At 36.7% G+C, this 17,613-nt stretch overlaps 1 protein-coding gene across 1 annotated transcript; it reads left to right on the forward strand.

The window, feature by feature from the left end:
- Positions 1–5,604: 5,604 nt before the first annotated feature.
- On the forward strand, positions 5,605–17,081 carry si:dkey-256h2.1 (uncharacterized protein LOC337520 homolog). The gene is made up of 12 exons (XM_054621886.1): positions 5,605–6,258; positions 8,575–8,714; positions 9,039–9,214; positions 10,082–10,242; positions 10,632–10,772; positions 11,622–11,743; positions 12,613–12,781; positions 13,399–13,544; positions 15,231–15,355; positions 15,433–15,559; positions 16,643–16,776; positions 16,900–17,081. Exons 1-12 carry the CDS (start codon positions 5,813–5,815, stop codon positions 17,023–17,025), a joined length of 2,013 nt encoding a protein of 670 aa, XP_054477861.1. The 5' UTR covers positions 5,605–5,812; the 3' UTR covers positions 17,026–17,081.
- Positions 17,082–17,613: the final 532 nt, after the last annotated feature.

A 17,613-nucleotide genomic window follows, 5' to 3' on the forward strand; every position in this document is an offset into this window, starting at 1 on the left:
CTTGATCCTCAAAGCTCCTTTTACCCATCAGCCCCACACAGGTTTTAAAGTTATGCCCTGTGGATGAAAACATCAGTTAAAATGCCTCAGTATCACTTCATATGTTTTTTTAAATACATCAAAATTGATATTTAATGTTGAAATCAAGCAAAAGAATACAACTTACGTTTAAGTGCTGTCTGCACTTTTGCTGTTTGATGGAAAGACATAACATCAGACCTGAACGCAGCATTGTTTAACACAAATTAAACTCACTACTACTAATTAGTAGTCTTTGTTGTCATTCTCACTAGTATATCTTGAATCACTTCAGAATCTGGCCATTTGTTCTTAGATGAGACAAAATGATGCAAAGAAAGGGATTCAATATTGCAAAAAAAAACTACATAGTTGGGTTAAGATATCATCTTACAATTATAAGTATTTAGTCTTTCAGTGAAGACTTTTCCAAATAAGTCTGATATGTCTTACCTCTTCGATGTCTTCTCTCCAGTTGTCTCCATCCATTTCTTGACAGAAAACATTTGTCAGAAGCAGCGCAACTATTAGAACCAGTTTAAGTAGCTCCATCATCCACCGTGCGTAAATAAAAATGAATGCTTTTAGCCTGGATTCAGGATATGATAAATAGATGTGCAGTGTGCAGGTAGTCTCCACCTCTCTGCTGGATTACTGTAGATGCTGATAGAGAGAATAACAGCGGATGAGTGGATGATGTGGGTCGCATAGGTCCATGGAAAGATAATACTCGAGTTAGATATACTGATACAATGATAGGTAATATATTTGTCACTGGGCTGCATGACCAGATATGTATAGAATGTTAACATTTCAAATCGAGAAAAAAACTGACTGTCAGAATATTTTCAGATTACAGTGACACCCCAAACTAGTAGTTATACAGTACCAGTCAAAAGTTTGGACACACCTTCTCATTCAACTACTTTGAAGAATCTAAAATATAAAACATTCTGGTTTGTTGAGCTTTTGTTTGTTTACCACATAATTCCATATGTGTTCCTTCATAGTTTGGATGTCTTCAATATTAATCTACAATGTAGAAAAAAATAAAAATAAAGAAAAACCATTGAATGAGAAGGTGTGTCCAAACTTTTCACCGGTACTGTAGTAAATAAACAAGTATTATAAATAAGTAATAAAAACAGCATTAAATAAATAAAAGTAAAAAATCCACAATAACTAAAAATATTGTATATACAGACAGAATAATTGGTGTAATTAAACTGTGTGATAGTGACATTATACTAGTAAAAAAACAAGTATTATAAATGAGTAATTAAAACAGCATTCATAGTTTGGATGTCAATATTAATCTACAATGTAGAAAAAAGAAAAACCATTGAATGAGAAGGTGTGTCCAAACTTTTCACCGGTACTGTAGAAAAAAACAATGTAATAAAACACGTTTTTGACCCCAAGTGGTTTTTTTTGGGCCCTTCATGTCTGTTGAGGAAAAGTTCCCTTTTTTTCTTTTTTTCATTTTCCATCAATATTTTTGAGAATAAAGGTTATTTTCTGTCATCAATTTCCCCATATGTTTTTGCTTTGAAGGACATAAGTTGACGTTGTAGAATTTCGCCCCGTTTTCTATGCCATCAACACCGGTGCAGACTACGTCTTCTTCATGACCTGCAGCATCAGACTAACAGGTAATAACAGTGTTTGTGCATATTGGGCCTTTTAATGCAATTGTCTTTTAATGCAAAGTGTCTTTTAATGCAAAATGTCTTTTAATGCAAAGTGTCTTTTAATGCAAAGTGTTTTTTTAATGCAAAATGTCTTTTAATGCAAAGTGTCTTTTAAATGTCTTTTAATGTGTCTTTTAATGCAAGGTGTCTATGCAAAATGTCTTTTAATGCAAAATGTCTTTTAATGCTTTTAATGCAAAGTGTCTTTTAATGCAAAATGTCTTTTAATGCAAAAATGTCTTTTAATGCAAAGTGTGTTTTAATGCAAAGTGTCTTTTAATGCAAGGTGTCTATGCAAAGTGTCTTTTAATGCAAATGCAAAGTGTCTTTTAATGCAAAGTGTCTTTTAATGCAAGGTGTCTATGCAAAATGTCTTTTAATGCAAAATGTCTTTTAATGCAAAATGTCTTTTAATGCAAAGTGTCTTTTAATGCAAAATGTCTTTTAATGCAAGGTGTCTTTTAATGCAAAATGTCTTTTAATGCATAGTGTCTTTTAATGCATAGTGTCTTTTAATGCATAGTGTCTTTTAATGCATAGTGTCTTTTAATGCAAAGTGTCTTTTAATGCAAAGTGCAACAATGTGGCATCTCCAAAAGTGGAAAGTAACAAAGTGCATAAATTAACAACAACATTAGTGCCGCTGAAAACATTACGTCTGAAAACATAACTGGTCCGACGTTTCCTAAAAAAATAAACAAACAACTAACTTGATTTCAAAGCATTGCCCAGCTGTTTACTGACGTTTGTCATGTTAAATGACATTATTTGTCTGAAAGTGCATATTTTGTGTTGTATAAATGCCGTTTAGACAATTTCGAAAGTATGTTGAATTTATGTTTATAAATGTCACGAAAATTCACAGCTAGAAAATAGCAGGTAAACTATGCTAGCTCTCGGTGTCATGCTATCCTTGTCCCACAATTGTTTAACGTGATATTTATGTATCTCTTCGTTTTGCCTGTTTTACAACGATCAAACTTGTATGAGTAATTGCAGAGGGTGAAAAAGAGTAAAATAAGGGAAATGTAAGCTAGCTGTCTAATCCTGCCAAGAGGAAACACAGGTTGAGAAGAGCATAATTAGTGTAATGCTGCTTATGCTTTAACCTTCAGAAAACAGTACAATTATTATCCACAACATTCATTTATCTCTTTTACAAAATTTGCAGCATAATGCCAAAAAAAGACAGAGTCAAAAAGCAGAAGGACAGGGAACTGCAGCAAGCAGCTCAGAGTAGCCGCTCCCTTTTGACTTGGATCAGGCCATCAACGAGCCAATTAAATGAGGGAGAATCAGTTACCCTACCTGGTCCAGGGGAGCCCATCACAGATGAGGAAGGACAGACTCAGTTATGTCAGAGAATGTCTAATATGAGGAGAACTGGCACTCGCGGGTTAGTTCCGGGTTTCCGGACTGGTTGCAGTAATAATCTTTGACCATGCGGGGCGCTCGTAGGCGAGTCCAGAATGAATGGGAGCCAACGGGGTTTTATCCTCAGAATCCACTTTTCTCACGATGTAATTTTTGTCAAGTAATTTGAAAGTTGCTATCAAAGGGTGGGGCTAAAATAATAAACTCAGCTGAATATTGCATTTTTTAAGGTCACGTATCTGTTCTAAAAAGGTGTTCAAAAAATGCGATGACGTCACACTGTCAGAGGTACTGCTTTACGGCAGTTTCTGAATCACTTCGGCACTTCCTTTTATTAACATATAATAGTATAATATATATATATATATAATATAAATACAGTACGCAAAAATAACTTCGACGGAAAGTCCTCCTTAAGATAATGTTTCCGATGCGCTTCAGCTTCAGATGCCGTCAAGAGGGGTCTCTGGTCGTAATCAGTCGCAAGTCCGTCCCTGACCAATCAGCATTCATTAGCAGAATGCTAGCGTATACGGCCAACAACGGCCCAAACTGTAAGAAATCGAAAGGACATAAGTACTCACTCATTTGACTTTTGAACCATAATCTATATTGAACTTGCGGAATCTACAATAAAATTTGCGATATTTCAACGACAAGCAGGTGAAAGAGGCATAATTAGCCGTTTAGCCCGATAGACTCCCATTCAATCTGGACTCGCCCGCGATCACCCCCAGTGGATGTCTCATGGAACTACAACCAAAATCGGTACAATGGGGCGTATAGGGAGTGCCCAGGCTCTTCGTAGACGGGCTCTGGTTATGTTCAGGGGCAGCAACAGAAACAGTGATGCCTGAGGAGATGAGTGAAGGAGAGGGTGAAGTGACAGCAGCCCCCTCTACATCACAGCTAGGGCATGTGGAGGAAAGAGCTGAAAATGAGATGCAATTTCCAAAATAGCCACCATGCCATACCCTACTGATCCGTCCCATGTTGACGCATTTAATATCAGGTGCAATGAGAGCTACAAAGCTATGTGCTGCAGTGTAGGGCCCTGTCAACCAGAATTTTTTTTCAAGACATTGAAATAAATCACAGTGAAGTGATACAAATCTTCCAAGACATGGCACCAAGGAGGATGCTCCTGTGAAGATCCTTTTATTTATCCAGAGCAGAGTTTTGATAAGTTTTAAGTTAGAATATTGTTCGATTATTTAACATACTATTTGCTTATACAATATGGCCTTGTTTTGTCTGTTTATGCCTGTTATTCATTTATTTATTCAATTTGATCATTTGATCTAGTTTGTTAACACAAATAAATATATAAGTTGAAAACCTCCTGTGTTTTTTTTATTTATTATTATTATTTTTAATTTCATAAATAATTTTGGCGATGGGTGCCCTTTTTTTTTTTTTTTTGAGCACCTGCCCCCCAAAATGTCTGTGCACGTGCCTGAAAAACAGGAAATAATATTAAATAAATAAAAGTAAAAAATCCACAATAACTAAAAATATTGTATATACAGACAGAATAATTGGTGTAATTAAACTGTGTGAGCGTAGTGACATTATACTAGTAAAAAAACAAGTATTATAAATGAGTAATTAAAACAGGAAATTCCATGTGTTCATTCATAGTTTGGATGTCTTCAATATTAATCTACAATGTAGAAAAAAATAAAAATAAAAATAAAGAAAAACCATTGAATGAGAAGGTGTGTCCAAACTTTTGACTGGTACTGTATATCCCTATATTAATTTATAATCTGGATTGTCTATGCTATTTTATTGTTAGTTGTTCTGTACGCACAACATTTGGGCCTATTGCATGTCTGTCTGTCCAGGGAGAAGGTTCCAGTTTCTCTTTCTGGGCTTTCTTCCATCATTTTCTCCATTAAAGGTTATTTAACGGGCAGTTTTTCACTCATAGTTTAGGCTTTAAGGACAGAAGTTGTGTGCTGTATGGACTGTAATTCTCTTTGGGGCAAATGTGTGATAAAATAAGATAATCCTTTATTAGTCCCGCAGCGGGGACATTTACAGGATTACAGCAGCGTAGGTTATAGTGCAAATAAGAGACATAGTAAAAGAAAAACAAGTATTACAAATAAGCAATAAAAACTAGTAAATAATCCAATTGATTTTGTGATATTGGGCTGTATAAATAACATTTAACTTGATTGGATCTTTTATGTTTTAACAAAGTGTCTTTTAATGCAAAATGTCTTTTAATGCAAGGTGTCTTTTAATGCAAAGTGTCTTTTAATGCAAAATGTATTTTAATGCAAAGTGTCTTTTAATGCAAAGTGTCTTTTAATGCAAAGTTATAGTGCAAATAAGAGACATAGTAAAATAAAAACAAGATAAAATAAAATAAAAGAACAAGTATTACAAATAAGCAATAAAAACTAGTAAATAATCCAATTGATTTTGTGATATTGGGCTGTATAAATAACATTTAACTTGATTGGATCTTCTATGTTTTAACATTAAACTGTAAAGTGAATGATGAACTGATGAGTGAGCCTTTACATCTGTGTCTTTAAGGCTGTGTGTCCCTCCAGGGCCGCCGTACAGAGCAGCATGGTTCCGCCTACCAGCTCAAAAGTCTGCAGATGGAACTAGGAAGTCAACACAAACGCATGTTTTAAGGAGCTTAACATTTAATAAACTATTTAAACCAAATGTTTGGCTGACTGTGGTGCGTTCAGGGTCGCAGTAAAGCCATGCTTTGGGTGCATTCAAAGCCCTCTCTGATGTGGCTCCTTGCTGTTGTTTTGACAGCTCCGGTTTGCAGAGCTGCAGGGAAACCGAAACTAATCGATCACCTGTCGGCCTGCGACTCCAGAGACACCTCGGTGAGCATGACATCCAGCAGGGACCCCACACCGGACGGCCCGGAGCCAGGGGACCCCGCAGCCGCCTTCAGTGTCCCGACTCTGGACGGGGAGTTCTCCTTCCAGCCAGGATCTCTGCGGGGTCCTCTCGTCATCCACGCCTTCTCCAACAAGTCGGGGTTCCTGGAGTGCATGTGGAGCTCCGAGTCGTCCCTGGTCAGCCTGGTGGAGGAGCTGCCCGACAGCACCCAGGTCCTGTTCCTGTCCCTGGACGACTCAGCGGTCAGCGACGCTCTGTGGATGAGGGAGCAGCTGCAGAGGGTCGCCACGGACAGGTGACCGGTGTCTGTTAATGCAAAGTGTGTTTTAATGCAAAGTGTGTTTTAATGCAAAGTGTGTTTTAATGCAAAGTGTGTTTTAATGCAAGGTGTGTTTTTAATGCAAAGTGTGTTTTAATGCAAGGTGTCTTTTTAATGCAAGGTGTCTTTTAATGCAATGTCTTTTAATGCAAAGTGTCTTTTAATGCAAAGTGTCTTTTAATGCAAAGTGTCTTTTTAATGCAAAGTGTCTTTTAATGCAAAGTGTGCAAAGTGTGTTTTAATGCAAAGTGTTTTAATGCAAAGTGCAAAGTGTCTTGCAAAGCAAAGTGTCTTTTAATGCAAAGTGTCTTTTAATGCAAAGTGTCTTTTAATGCAAAGTGTCTTTTAATGCAAAGTGTCTTTTAATGCAAAGTGTCTTTTCTTTTAATGCAAAGTGTCTTTTAATGCAAAGTGTCTTTTAATGCAAAGTGTCTTTTAATGCAAAGTGTCTTTTAATGCAAAGTGTCTTTTAATGCAAGGTGTTTTTTTAATGCAAAATGTCTTTTAATGCAAAGTGTCTTTTAATGCAAAGTGTCTTTTAATGCAAAGTGTCTATGCAAAGTGTCTTTTAATGCAAAGTGTCTTTTAATGCAAAGTGTCTTTTAATGCAAAGTGTCTTTTTAATGCAAAGTGTCTTTTAATGCAAAGTGTCTTTTAATGCAAAATGTCTTTTAATAATTTTTTAATGCAAAGTGTCTTTTAATGCAAATGCAAAGTGTCTTTTAATGCAAAGTGTCTTTTAATGCAAAGTGTCTTTTAATGCAAAGTGTCTTTTAATGCAAAGTGTCTTTTAATGCAAGTGTCTTTTAATGCAATGCAAAGTGTCTTTTAATGCAAAATCTCTTTAATGCAAAGTGTCTTTTAAAATGCAAAGTGTCAAAGTTTTTTAATGCAAAGTGTCTTTTAATGCAAAGTGTCTTTTAATGCAAAGTGTCTTTTAATGCAAAGTGTCTTTTAATGCAAAGTGTCTTTTAATGCAAAGTGTCTTTTAATGTCTTTTAATGCAAGTGTCTTTTAATGTCAATGCAAAGTGTCTTTTAATGCAATGCAAAATGTCTTTTAATGCAAAAAGTGTCTTTTAATGCAAAGTGTCTTTTAATGCAAAGTGTCTTTTAATGCAAAGTGTCTTTTAATGCAAAGTGTCTTTTAATGCAAAGTGCAACAATGTGGCATCTCCAAAAGTGGAAAGTAACAAAGTGCATTTACTTCTTTTCTTGTGTGGAACAATTTTTTCTTTGAACATGTTAAACTAATTACATTATAATTATTATATGTCACTACGCTCATACAGTTTAATTACACCAATTATTCTGTCTGTATATAGACTTTTTACTTTTACTTATTTAATATTCTTTCCTGTTTTTATTACTTATTTATAATACTTTTCTTGTGTGGAACAATTTTTTCTTTCCTTTTTTCTTTGAACATGTTGAACTAATTACATTATAATTATTATGTCACTACGCTCACACAGTTTAATTACACCAATTATTCTGTCTGTATATACAATATTTTTAGTTATTGTGGATTTTTTACTTACGGATTTATAATACTTGTTTTTTTAGTACAGTACCAGTCAAAAGTTTGGACACACCTTCTCATTCAATGGTTTTTCTTTATTTTTATTTTTATTTTTTTCTACATTGTATATTAATATTGAAGACATCCAAACTATGAAGGAACACATATGGAATTATGTGGTAAACAAACAAATGCTCAACAAACCAGAATATGTTTTATATTTTACATTCTTCAAAGTAGTTGAATGAGAAGGTGTGTCCAAACTTTTGACTATAGTAGTCAAAAGAGTAGTCTCTGTGATTTATTTGCATCTTTTTTTATTCATTTTGCATCTTTATGAGGTCATTTTGCATCTTTATGAGGTCATTTTGCTTCACCTTATAGATATTTGCATCTATTTTCAGTCGTGTGTACAGTTGTATTGATTGTTTTGGGTCTCTTTGTTGTCATTTCAAAATGTGGAAGAAGTACTGAGATCCTTTACTTTACTTGTATGAAGAGTGGTGGAGGAAGTGCTCAGACCTTTTAAAAGAAGCAATACCACATAATAGTAATATAGGTTAAAGTCATACATTCAAAATTCTTCTTTTGGTAAAAGGACAAAATGATCAGTATCAAAATATACTTAGAAATATTCATCAGAAGAATGAGCAATTTCAGAATATCATATCATAGGATTTTAAATAATGGATGCATTAATGTGTAAGCACAACTCCTCCAAACACATTTGGTAACCACATTGTAACCTCCTGCATGTTGTTTTTCCTGCAGGAATAAGGAGGTTCTGTCCAGACTGCACTTCTCCCCGGTGCCGGTCTTCGCTCTGGGTAACTGGATACCCAACGTGCTCTACTACTGGCGCTGCATGGGACGCGGCTGTGTCTTCTCCCAGGTCGTCTTCAAATCCGAGGGTAAGACCGCCGTGTCCGCACCGCCCTAATGGGTCAGATTCTGTGACTATTTTCCAGGTGCATATTAGGAGGGTAACTCCTTTTAGGCCTGGACTTCAGGTTTTACACTCTACGGACCTTTTACATGTACAAAAAAATTATATAACACTCTAAAGAAGAGGGAAAAAGTGGAAAATCATAATAGGGCCACTTTAAGTCTCGCAGAACATCCTGTTTTATGTGGAAACAACGTCACAACACAAAAGACTCAAGGGGGTTTCATAAGATTTATTAAGGGTCAAATATAAACCATATTATTGATTTATTGTTTTTCTGTCCTCACAGGGTGGAACATGCCCATAATCATCAAGAGACTAGATGCCAGGTACGACTGGCTCATGACGCGCGGGGATCCGAGGTCGTACCAGCTGATGGATGCAGGTGATGGGTGTGAACCTTCCCCCTCGGTGGCTGGTGCTCTGGCCTGGGTGTCTGAGGGAAACTGCTCCTTCTTCACCAAGGTCTGTTAACGGGAACGGGGATGAAGTGTACCGCTTCCTGCTCAGATCGTTACCTCCAGATGGAAATAGGTCTGGGATGACGTCTGTGACATTCAGCAGAGTCATACCCAGCAAGGACTATTTGGTCTAATTGAGCGTGCTCCAAATTTTAATTATACAACCTGATTCTGCTTTTTTTTGTTTCAAAGCATGAACATTAAAGGCTTAGACCTCTATCAGCACTATGAAGCAGTTTTTCTATGAGATGGGCTGTGTTAGAAATCACATTCAAAGTGCTGAATAGGAAATACTCAGTCAGTATTTACTGCGTACAGAACGTTCACACTGAATAAACTACTTCTGTTCTGCATCACATGACCGTATCGATCACAACGGGACTGGTCTGAGCTACCGTTGAATTAAAATAGTAAAAAATTATTATTAAATTATTTTAAGGCAAATTAAAATGAATTAATAGTTTTGTGATGACATTTTTTTTCTGCAGTAGAAAAAATCAAGTGGTTTTTTTTGCTGTTAACTGTACCTTAATGTCACTCGCTATCATTCCATAATATTTTTCACTGTTTTATATCATTTTAAATTGAATATCTTTGGATTTTGAAAGCAAGCAATTTGAGGAAATCTCCTTTAACTCGTTGCACTAATAATCTGCATTTCTCACAGTTTTCTTCGATTTTGAACCAAATTATTAATCAATTTACTCAAAACAACAATCAACAAACTAAGTGATGACGAAAATAATAAATTGTTGGAACCATAATGCTTTTTCCTCTTTGTAGCCGGTCACGATGCCCTCCAAACGTTGCTTTTAAACACACAGGAAGTATTGACTTTTATCTAATATGAACTCATCATCTGACCCTCCAGGTGCAGAACATGGCTAAATCCAACGCCTCCGCTGTCCTCGTCTACGCTCTCCCCGGTAACCCGATCCAGGACATGAACTGTGTCGGGGACGAATGCGACACAACGCTGACCATCCCGGCTTCCATGGTGCACCTGGAGGTCTCCGTCGCTCAGGCTCTCCAGTAAGTCGGACTGACCTGGAGGATTAAAAGCCTCCTCACTCTGATGATTAACAACCTTGTACACGGATCAACTGAACACTTTAAAGGTTTAAAGTAATGATTGTCTTAAGTCTGTTTGCTTCCTCTCTACTGAAGCTGGTCACTACTTCAGATGATGTTTCCAAAATGTTACATGAGCTCTTCAGGGGGACATTTGTTAATCATTCTATCTATTTCTCTAAAGAACAGAGAATCTAATTGTAAAAGTAATTAAAGTAATTGGTTAGTTGAAGCTCATTAGAATCACTGTAAATCATTTAAATTTTACACCATCTTGTATGACATTTGAAGTCTTCTCTCCCTGTTGCCCATCTCATTATGGTTTGATACTTCTGAATTTTGTTTTGTAGGCTCGGACAGCCGGTGTTCGCGTCCTTCCAGAACACCCCGTCACCAAACTTCTTCATCGGCATTGACCATCAGGGGGCGCTGGCTGAGATGGGCTGGTTTATTTACCCCTCCTTCAGCTTCATCAACTGGCAGGCGCAGTGGTAAAGACGCACTCTGCAGAAGAGTTCATTTATTTATTAACCTGACTTATCAGAATAACACCCTGAGAGGGTTCAGGAGTGTTGGAATATACAGCTTAATTATCAGGCAGATAAACTGGGAAGTGTGGACAAAGATCATCACTAAGTTAATAATTATACAAAATACAATCAGGAAATATTTTGCGGGATTGCTACACTTATTAAAATCTCTTTAAAGAATCCTTACATTGATAAACATCACATAATCTGATTGATTCTTATTTTTTTTTTGTTGCCTTTCAATGTGGTATTATTTTTGGCTCTGCTGTCACAAATACATCCAGATCGTTTCCTGTTTTCCTAACAGCCTAGCAACAACCAGCAACACAGGGTTTTCTGTTTTCCAGTTACTGAGGTTGTTGCACTGTCAAGGCTTTTCAGCTACTTGGGATAATAACTGCTAAGAACTTACATTGATGATCTTTGTTATCTGGAGATGTGTACCGATAGCTACTGTCCTCTCCCTGTTCTGGTTGTGCGGTCGTATCGTACCCGGTGGCAGACAGAAGTGCAGAGTGAATGGAAGGTTTATAGGGAACAAATCTAAACGCAGATACTGTCTTTTATTCTATAACCGTTGCATTGTGTAACCAACATTTACTTTGTTAAAGCAAAAAAAAAAAAAAAGATCAGTGCCACTTTAAAAAAAAATGTTTTCCAGTTTTACACATTTGAAATGTAGGTATACTGAATCTGACAAAAACACTTGCACATAAATTGTTAAGCATATGTCGACCTCTTCACAGAGGCATTGTAACAGTTTCCACGTCTTTTTTGCATTTGTCTCTGACTTTGTTCTCCGTCTCCAAGGTTTGATTTCTATGCAGCTCTGCAGACTAAACTTAAGAGTCCTGCAAAGGTTGTTCCTGTTTTTGACAAAGTCCAGATGCAGGGAGAGATAGGAGCGGTGGCCACGGTCGACCTGCCGATAGGTAACTTCATCTACAACATGTGTGGGATGGGCATCTTTAATGAGGCCATTTCATACCTAAAGTGACAAGTGTTCTATGATTATCATCATTGTTTTTTTAGGCTGGGATACACCATCAAGGATTAATTTAATCAAAGATTAGTTCGAATCAGAGTTTAGCAAAACTAGGTTTAAAATGAGTAAAAATTAGGCAGAGCTTTGTTGCACAATTAAAACTTGTGTTTATTAAAATCCAAGCTTGAATCAATATGGAGTTGCTTTCTTACTCTTAATCAAATAATTAAATTAATATATTTGCATTCCTAGCTCTACTTTTTGATCGATTAGATCAACTAGCATAAACTCAGTTGGATTGAGTCTTAACTTTCTTTTAAGAACTTGATTATTTTTGCTCAATTTATATTGAAAAGCCATCTTAAAACTAAAACCTACTTAAGGAAAAGTTTAAAGTTAATACTGGATCACAGTTTGAATTGGAGTTTAAAGTTCTGGTGCAACAGAATTAGATTTGATCTAGGTTTAGAGTAGAAACTTAACAGCATAAAGGTTTGAGTTTAATCTTTTGCAAGTTTACAGTTTGGTACAACATGATTTCACGTTAAACTAGAGTTTTAATCTGGTTTAAAAATAAATCCTTATTGGTTTATTCCAGCCTTAATGCCCAATTGGTAAAAGTCCTGAAAACTGGATTTAGGCTAAAACTCTCTCCTCTGAAACCCAGACAAGTGATATCATTCTTTAGATTAGTAGCTTTAAGTCAAGCTTGATTGTGTTTAATAGAAGTGAAACCATAAATGTGAAAAGAAATCACCACTAGCTACGTTAAGCTTTTAAACAGCACTAACATTTGTACCTGACGTCTCTCTGCAGCCCTGTCGGACTTCGACGTGCTGGAGCTGGATGCGGCCCTGTCGTGTCCCGGTAGGAGGGACTCGTCCTGCGCTCACTGGGATCACACCGTGCAGCTGTTCATCTGCTGCGACCCGCTCGGTCCGTACTGCAACACGGAGCTGGGCCGCTGGATCACCGCCTTCCGCAGGTCAGATGTCGATGTAAAAACACACAACAGATGATCATAATAAATACTATTCATATCAGTAATTCACTGTTTTTTTGGAAGAAATGTTAGAAAGTTTGTGATGTACCCAAATTGAGGGCTTTGAAAATTAATCAAATTAAAATCTAAGATATATAATAAGTCTGTTTTGATACTTTCTATTGATGTATATTCAAGCACAATAGTATATTAACCTATATACCATTAGATTGCTCTTGACTTCCTGAGAACAAATCAATATTGTGTTTATCCGACTTTAAACTGTTTCTGTGTTGTGATTTAATCATTTTATTGTGATATTGTTTCACAAAAAAATGTTGTTAAAAGGATTCAGATGAAATTATAATAGGAAAACTATCAAAATTAAAGAAAGAGAGAATTAAAATATTATTTCTTTGATCTGAAGTGATCATCTCATTCAAAAAAAAAAAAAGTATTAAGAGAGAAAGTATTAAAAACCAACAAACACAACTGGAACAGAGTGCACCTAAATATATTCTTATTAATATGTAATGTTGAATATTGACTGAATAAAATGACTTCATGTTATTTTATCTAACATGTGTGGTATAACTGTACTGTATGTGTTGTTTTCTCAGAGGTACTGGCCGCTGGCTGACGGACGTGTCCCCTCTGATCCCCCTGCTGGACAGCAACAAATGCACCCTCACCATGAAGACGGTCCCGTGGGCGATGCCGTGGGTCACCTCCCTCAACCTGAGATTCAGCACCGGCAATCGGACGGGTAAAAAACACTGAAACCTACATTATATAACTGTGAAACACGTCGTGATGTTTGTGGTTGTACTGAGCAGGTAGTGAAGTTGGAGCACTGCTTCAGATGAGGGTACAGGTGTATAACAGTGGCATGAAAACAGTTGGAAGTTAGTTATATCCATAGATCCGGTTAAAAATCATAGAAAAAAGATTGTGATATAGAACTTGCCTAAGAACATTCACGTTTTTTTTTTTTTTCAGTATTAAAGTAATACAAAGATAGTTTTCTGTACGTCCATGAGTGTATTGGACACATTAATTCAGCATACTTTTCATGGTAAAATAAATATAAACTTGAGGCTCACATTTTGGCCCACATCTGACTTACTTCCTGTTTACATCCTGCAAATCCTCCAGTGTTTCTCAGTTTCAATAACAGAACACTTACTATACACCAATATACTGTATTAATAGATATAAAATTAAATATACCATGATGATAATACATGTGTCCATAAAACCCACCCTCCCTTCTAACCATTGCACTGGTTGGAGGTGTAACATGGTTTATTTTGACATATAACAGTGGTGTCACAAAAAGCCGAATTTAGCAATAATGATGGCGTGCCTCATAATTCTATTTTTACTAAATTATATGTATAAATTATTAAGTATAAAATAATGCCATCAACCCGGCACTAAACACAAGATTAAATATTATTCACCTATGAGATAAAACTATGTGCTTCACATATTGTTTGTAGCACCCTGGTTGTCAAAGCTAACACCAGCTGTGTTTCATGCTCAGATCTGATCTCTCCCGCTGGGAGAACGGAGAGCTGCCACTGAAACAACGTGTTCCCTGAACATTTGATGTCCATTTTGGAGAATTTTTCAAAAGCAGAGAGCAGGAATCTCTCAGCAGGAAGGAACAGTCTGTCTGTTCTGTAAACACTTACTGGAAGATCACACACAGACAAGATGAAGCTTTTAGTTCCTGGAAATGATTTGAATCAGCTTCCTTAAAATATGAAAAAATACAGTCTGTATGATAATGACGCAGAGGATCATTGGAAATAAACAGGAGGCCGTCGGAAATGATAAGAGACCTCACGCCACTTTTATTTATTTTTATAAAGTGATTCTTTTGCCAATTTAGTTACACATTTTAGCAGAAGCACAAAAATCGGGAAAAAAACTTGCTTATTTACCGACTTGTTTCCTCCCCAAAAAAATGCAACCAAATCCATAAAATGAAAATTATAGAAATGTTTTTGATAACATCAGTTACTTGTTACTTTGCAGATTCAGATAAATAATGAAAAATATAATCAACAAATTAATTATTATGTGTTATTATGGACAAAGATAAGACTTTAGTGATTTAGTTACCAGGCAGTGTTTATAATAAAAAAGAGGCTCCACCTTTACCAGCTGCTAAATTGATCAATGTATTACTGCATCAATAATTGTTATCCAAGGATGTAATATAATATTTTGGAACAGACCATTCTGTATAATCAGTACTTTTTACTTATTAACCTATATATGGATACGTCATTTTCAGCTTTCGTGCGCATGTACACTGTTAACATGTATCCTACCATGTAAACACTGTTTTCTAAATGAGACCCTTGAATTCTTCTTCCATACAGTCATTTTGTCAAGTCACTACTATGCAAACAATTTCATCAGCTACCCCTCTGTGTTGCAGATTATAAAGTAGAGAAGCTCCGCCCCTTCAGAGTGATGCCCCTGTACAGCGGGGGAACATTTGACAAGAACTACAACAAGAGATACCAGCCGACCAAAGTGTCCGTCCCTGCATCAACCAAAAAGGTAACATCTCTGTCGCCGATCACTCATCATCATTTAAAGAGAGTCCCGTCCGTCACTATCTGTGTGTCTGTGCTCAGGTGGAGCTGTACGCCGTCATCACCGCTCACGGCTACGATGACAACCACTGTGGAGAGTTTTGTGTCACCTCCCACCACTTTCTGATCAACAACATTTTTAACAACACGCTCACATTCGATTCTGCAGGTGAGAAACACGTGAAGGAACTTTTACTGCAGGTAGTGGACCAAACAATCCCATTTCAAGGTTTGTATTAGTGGCTGCTGTGGAGCTTTTGATCACATCACATCCTCTTCCTCAGCAAATGCTCACTTTAGATTTTTCAATTTCTAGTTTTCTGTGCACTTTAAGGACTTCTCATCCATAAAATCCTATAAAGCTGAGTGTTCAGAATAGAAAAGTCATCATTTATATAATTGAAAGATCCACAAATGGACCTTGAGATGAGATAGTTTTGTCCAAGATCAAGAATTACCTTTGTAACTCAACATTTGAACTCTGTAACTCAAGATTTACAAGTTTTGTATATCTCCATAGTAAGTTTTGAAGGGCATTCTCCCATGTTGGTCAATGATCTTAGCCCACCACCTCAAATTTAATGTTCAGGTAACAAGTTGGACCTTAAGTTTAATAATCAAATGTGTCAGTAAAATGTATTTCAGATCGGCCAATTTATGATAATGACGCAGAGGATCGTTGGAAATAAACAGGAGGCCGTCGGGCATGGTTAGAGACAGATTACCAGTTGTTTTTTTGTGATCATTTGCCGATTTTGTTATAGATTTTTGCTCTATGCATATTTTTTGCAAAATAATATCACAGCACTTGGCATGTTTTCACTGTACACACAAAAAAATCTCCCAAAGCTATTTACTGACTTGGTTCCTCCAAAAATTGCAACAGAAAATCTCACATAAAATAAAAAGTATGACATTAGTTTCTTTGCAGATTCATATTAATAATAATAAAATATATAATCAACAACTTGTGCACATGGTGTTGCCCTACCCTGTTGTCCTTGTTGTCTTCAAATGTTGTGTTTGGTCCGACCGACAGACCAAAACACAAAAGAGATTTTGTTCATGAGGATATGAAACTTTTCAAGAGATCCTCACATTTGATTAGCTGCAAATATTAGCATTTATGCTTGATTCTCAAGTCCTTTTTTAGTTTTCTCTAGTCTGAGGACTGCATATTGATTCACTGACTCTTGCACTGATTGTCGTATTTTCACCTGTATTTTTTGGGGTCGTGGTGGTGAACCATCAGGATCACCTCTGGGCTGCACTCTGCGGGTGAAAGAGGGCGCGGTACCAAACGAACACGGCACGTGGCTGTACGGACGAGCAGGCTGGTGTGACGGACTACAGGTGGACCCCTGGAGGACAGATATCACCAAACAGGTACAGCCGTACGACCTCAAACCTTATCGTTTGATTCTTATTGCATTGTCGAACTCAAACATTTTAATTCATTTTCTGGATTTCTGAGTGTGAGGATTTCTGTGTGTTCCTTTCCTCTTTCAGCTGAACATGAGCGAGTTTGAATCCAACATTGTGGTCTACTTCGGCCTATTTGAAGGAAAGGATCCTAATCCATCTAAAGACCCTGGATACATCATCATGTCTTCTTTTCTTGTCTTTTACAAATGATGCCACAAAACTGAACTGTTAATGTAAAGTCAAAGATTAAACATCTATTTTTCCTACTCCTTTCACTGACTGTTTCTGTAACTCTTGCTCATGTTTCATTTACTTACCTTTAGGCTTGTAACTGATAAAAGATGGAAATAATATCACCTGCCACCATCGCTCAAACATGACCAAACATTTGCATTTTTCAAGTCCAAAATAAGAAGCCTTGATAGGCACCTCATTAGCTTCTCGTGCCTCAAGCTGGACATGCATGGTTGTGGAGAGCAGCAGCATCTCCTCACTAATTACATGTCATCAAGTCCAACTTGAAACTTTGAAGTGAAGAAAGTGTGTCTCAGTGAGTCATCTTCCTGTTGTGTTTCTTACGAGAGGTGATCCTTCTAACTTTAACAAGAGAAGATGTGCTTCTCGCTGGCATTTTGTTCTTTTCTTTTTATAAGACAATTGTGTAGTGAGGATGGACAAACTGCCAAATTGCTGTTGCAAAGTGGCAACAAACCCGGCTATTTATTACCAGCTGTGACAGAGTGGATTGTTTTGACCTTGTGAGTCTCTGTGTGTGTGTGTGTGTTATCGTGGCATTTA

Source organism: Anoplopoma fimbria, chromosome 20 (genome assembly GCF_027596085.1).
Source record: "Anoplopoma fimbria isolate UVic2021 breed Golden Eagle Sablefish chromosome 20, Afim_UVic_2022, whole genome shotgun sequence".
Lineage (NCBI taxonomy): Eukaryota > Metazoa > Chordata > Actinopteri > Perciformes > Anoplopomatidae > Anoplopoma > Anoplopoma fimbria.

Excerpts from the sequence above, each read along its gene's own strand:
- si:dkey-256h2.1 (XM_054621886.1), top strand. The coding sequence starts at position 5,813 with ATGCTTTGGGTGCATTCAAAGCCCTCTCTGATGTGGCTCCTTGCTGTT. Across the intron at positions 10,773-11,621 it reads ATCAACTGGCAGGCGCAGTG|GTTTGATTTCTATGCAGCTC; the intron begins GTAAAGACGCAC and ends TCCGTCTCCAAG. Across the intron at positions 11,744-12,612 it reads CACGGTCGACCTGCCGATAG|CCCTGTCGGACTTCGACGTG; the intron begins GTAACTTCATCT and ends GTCTCTCTGCAG.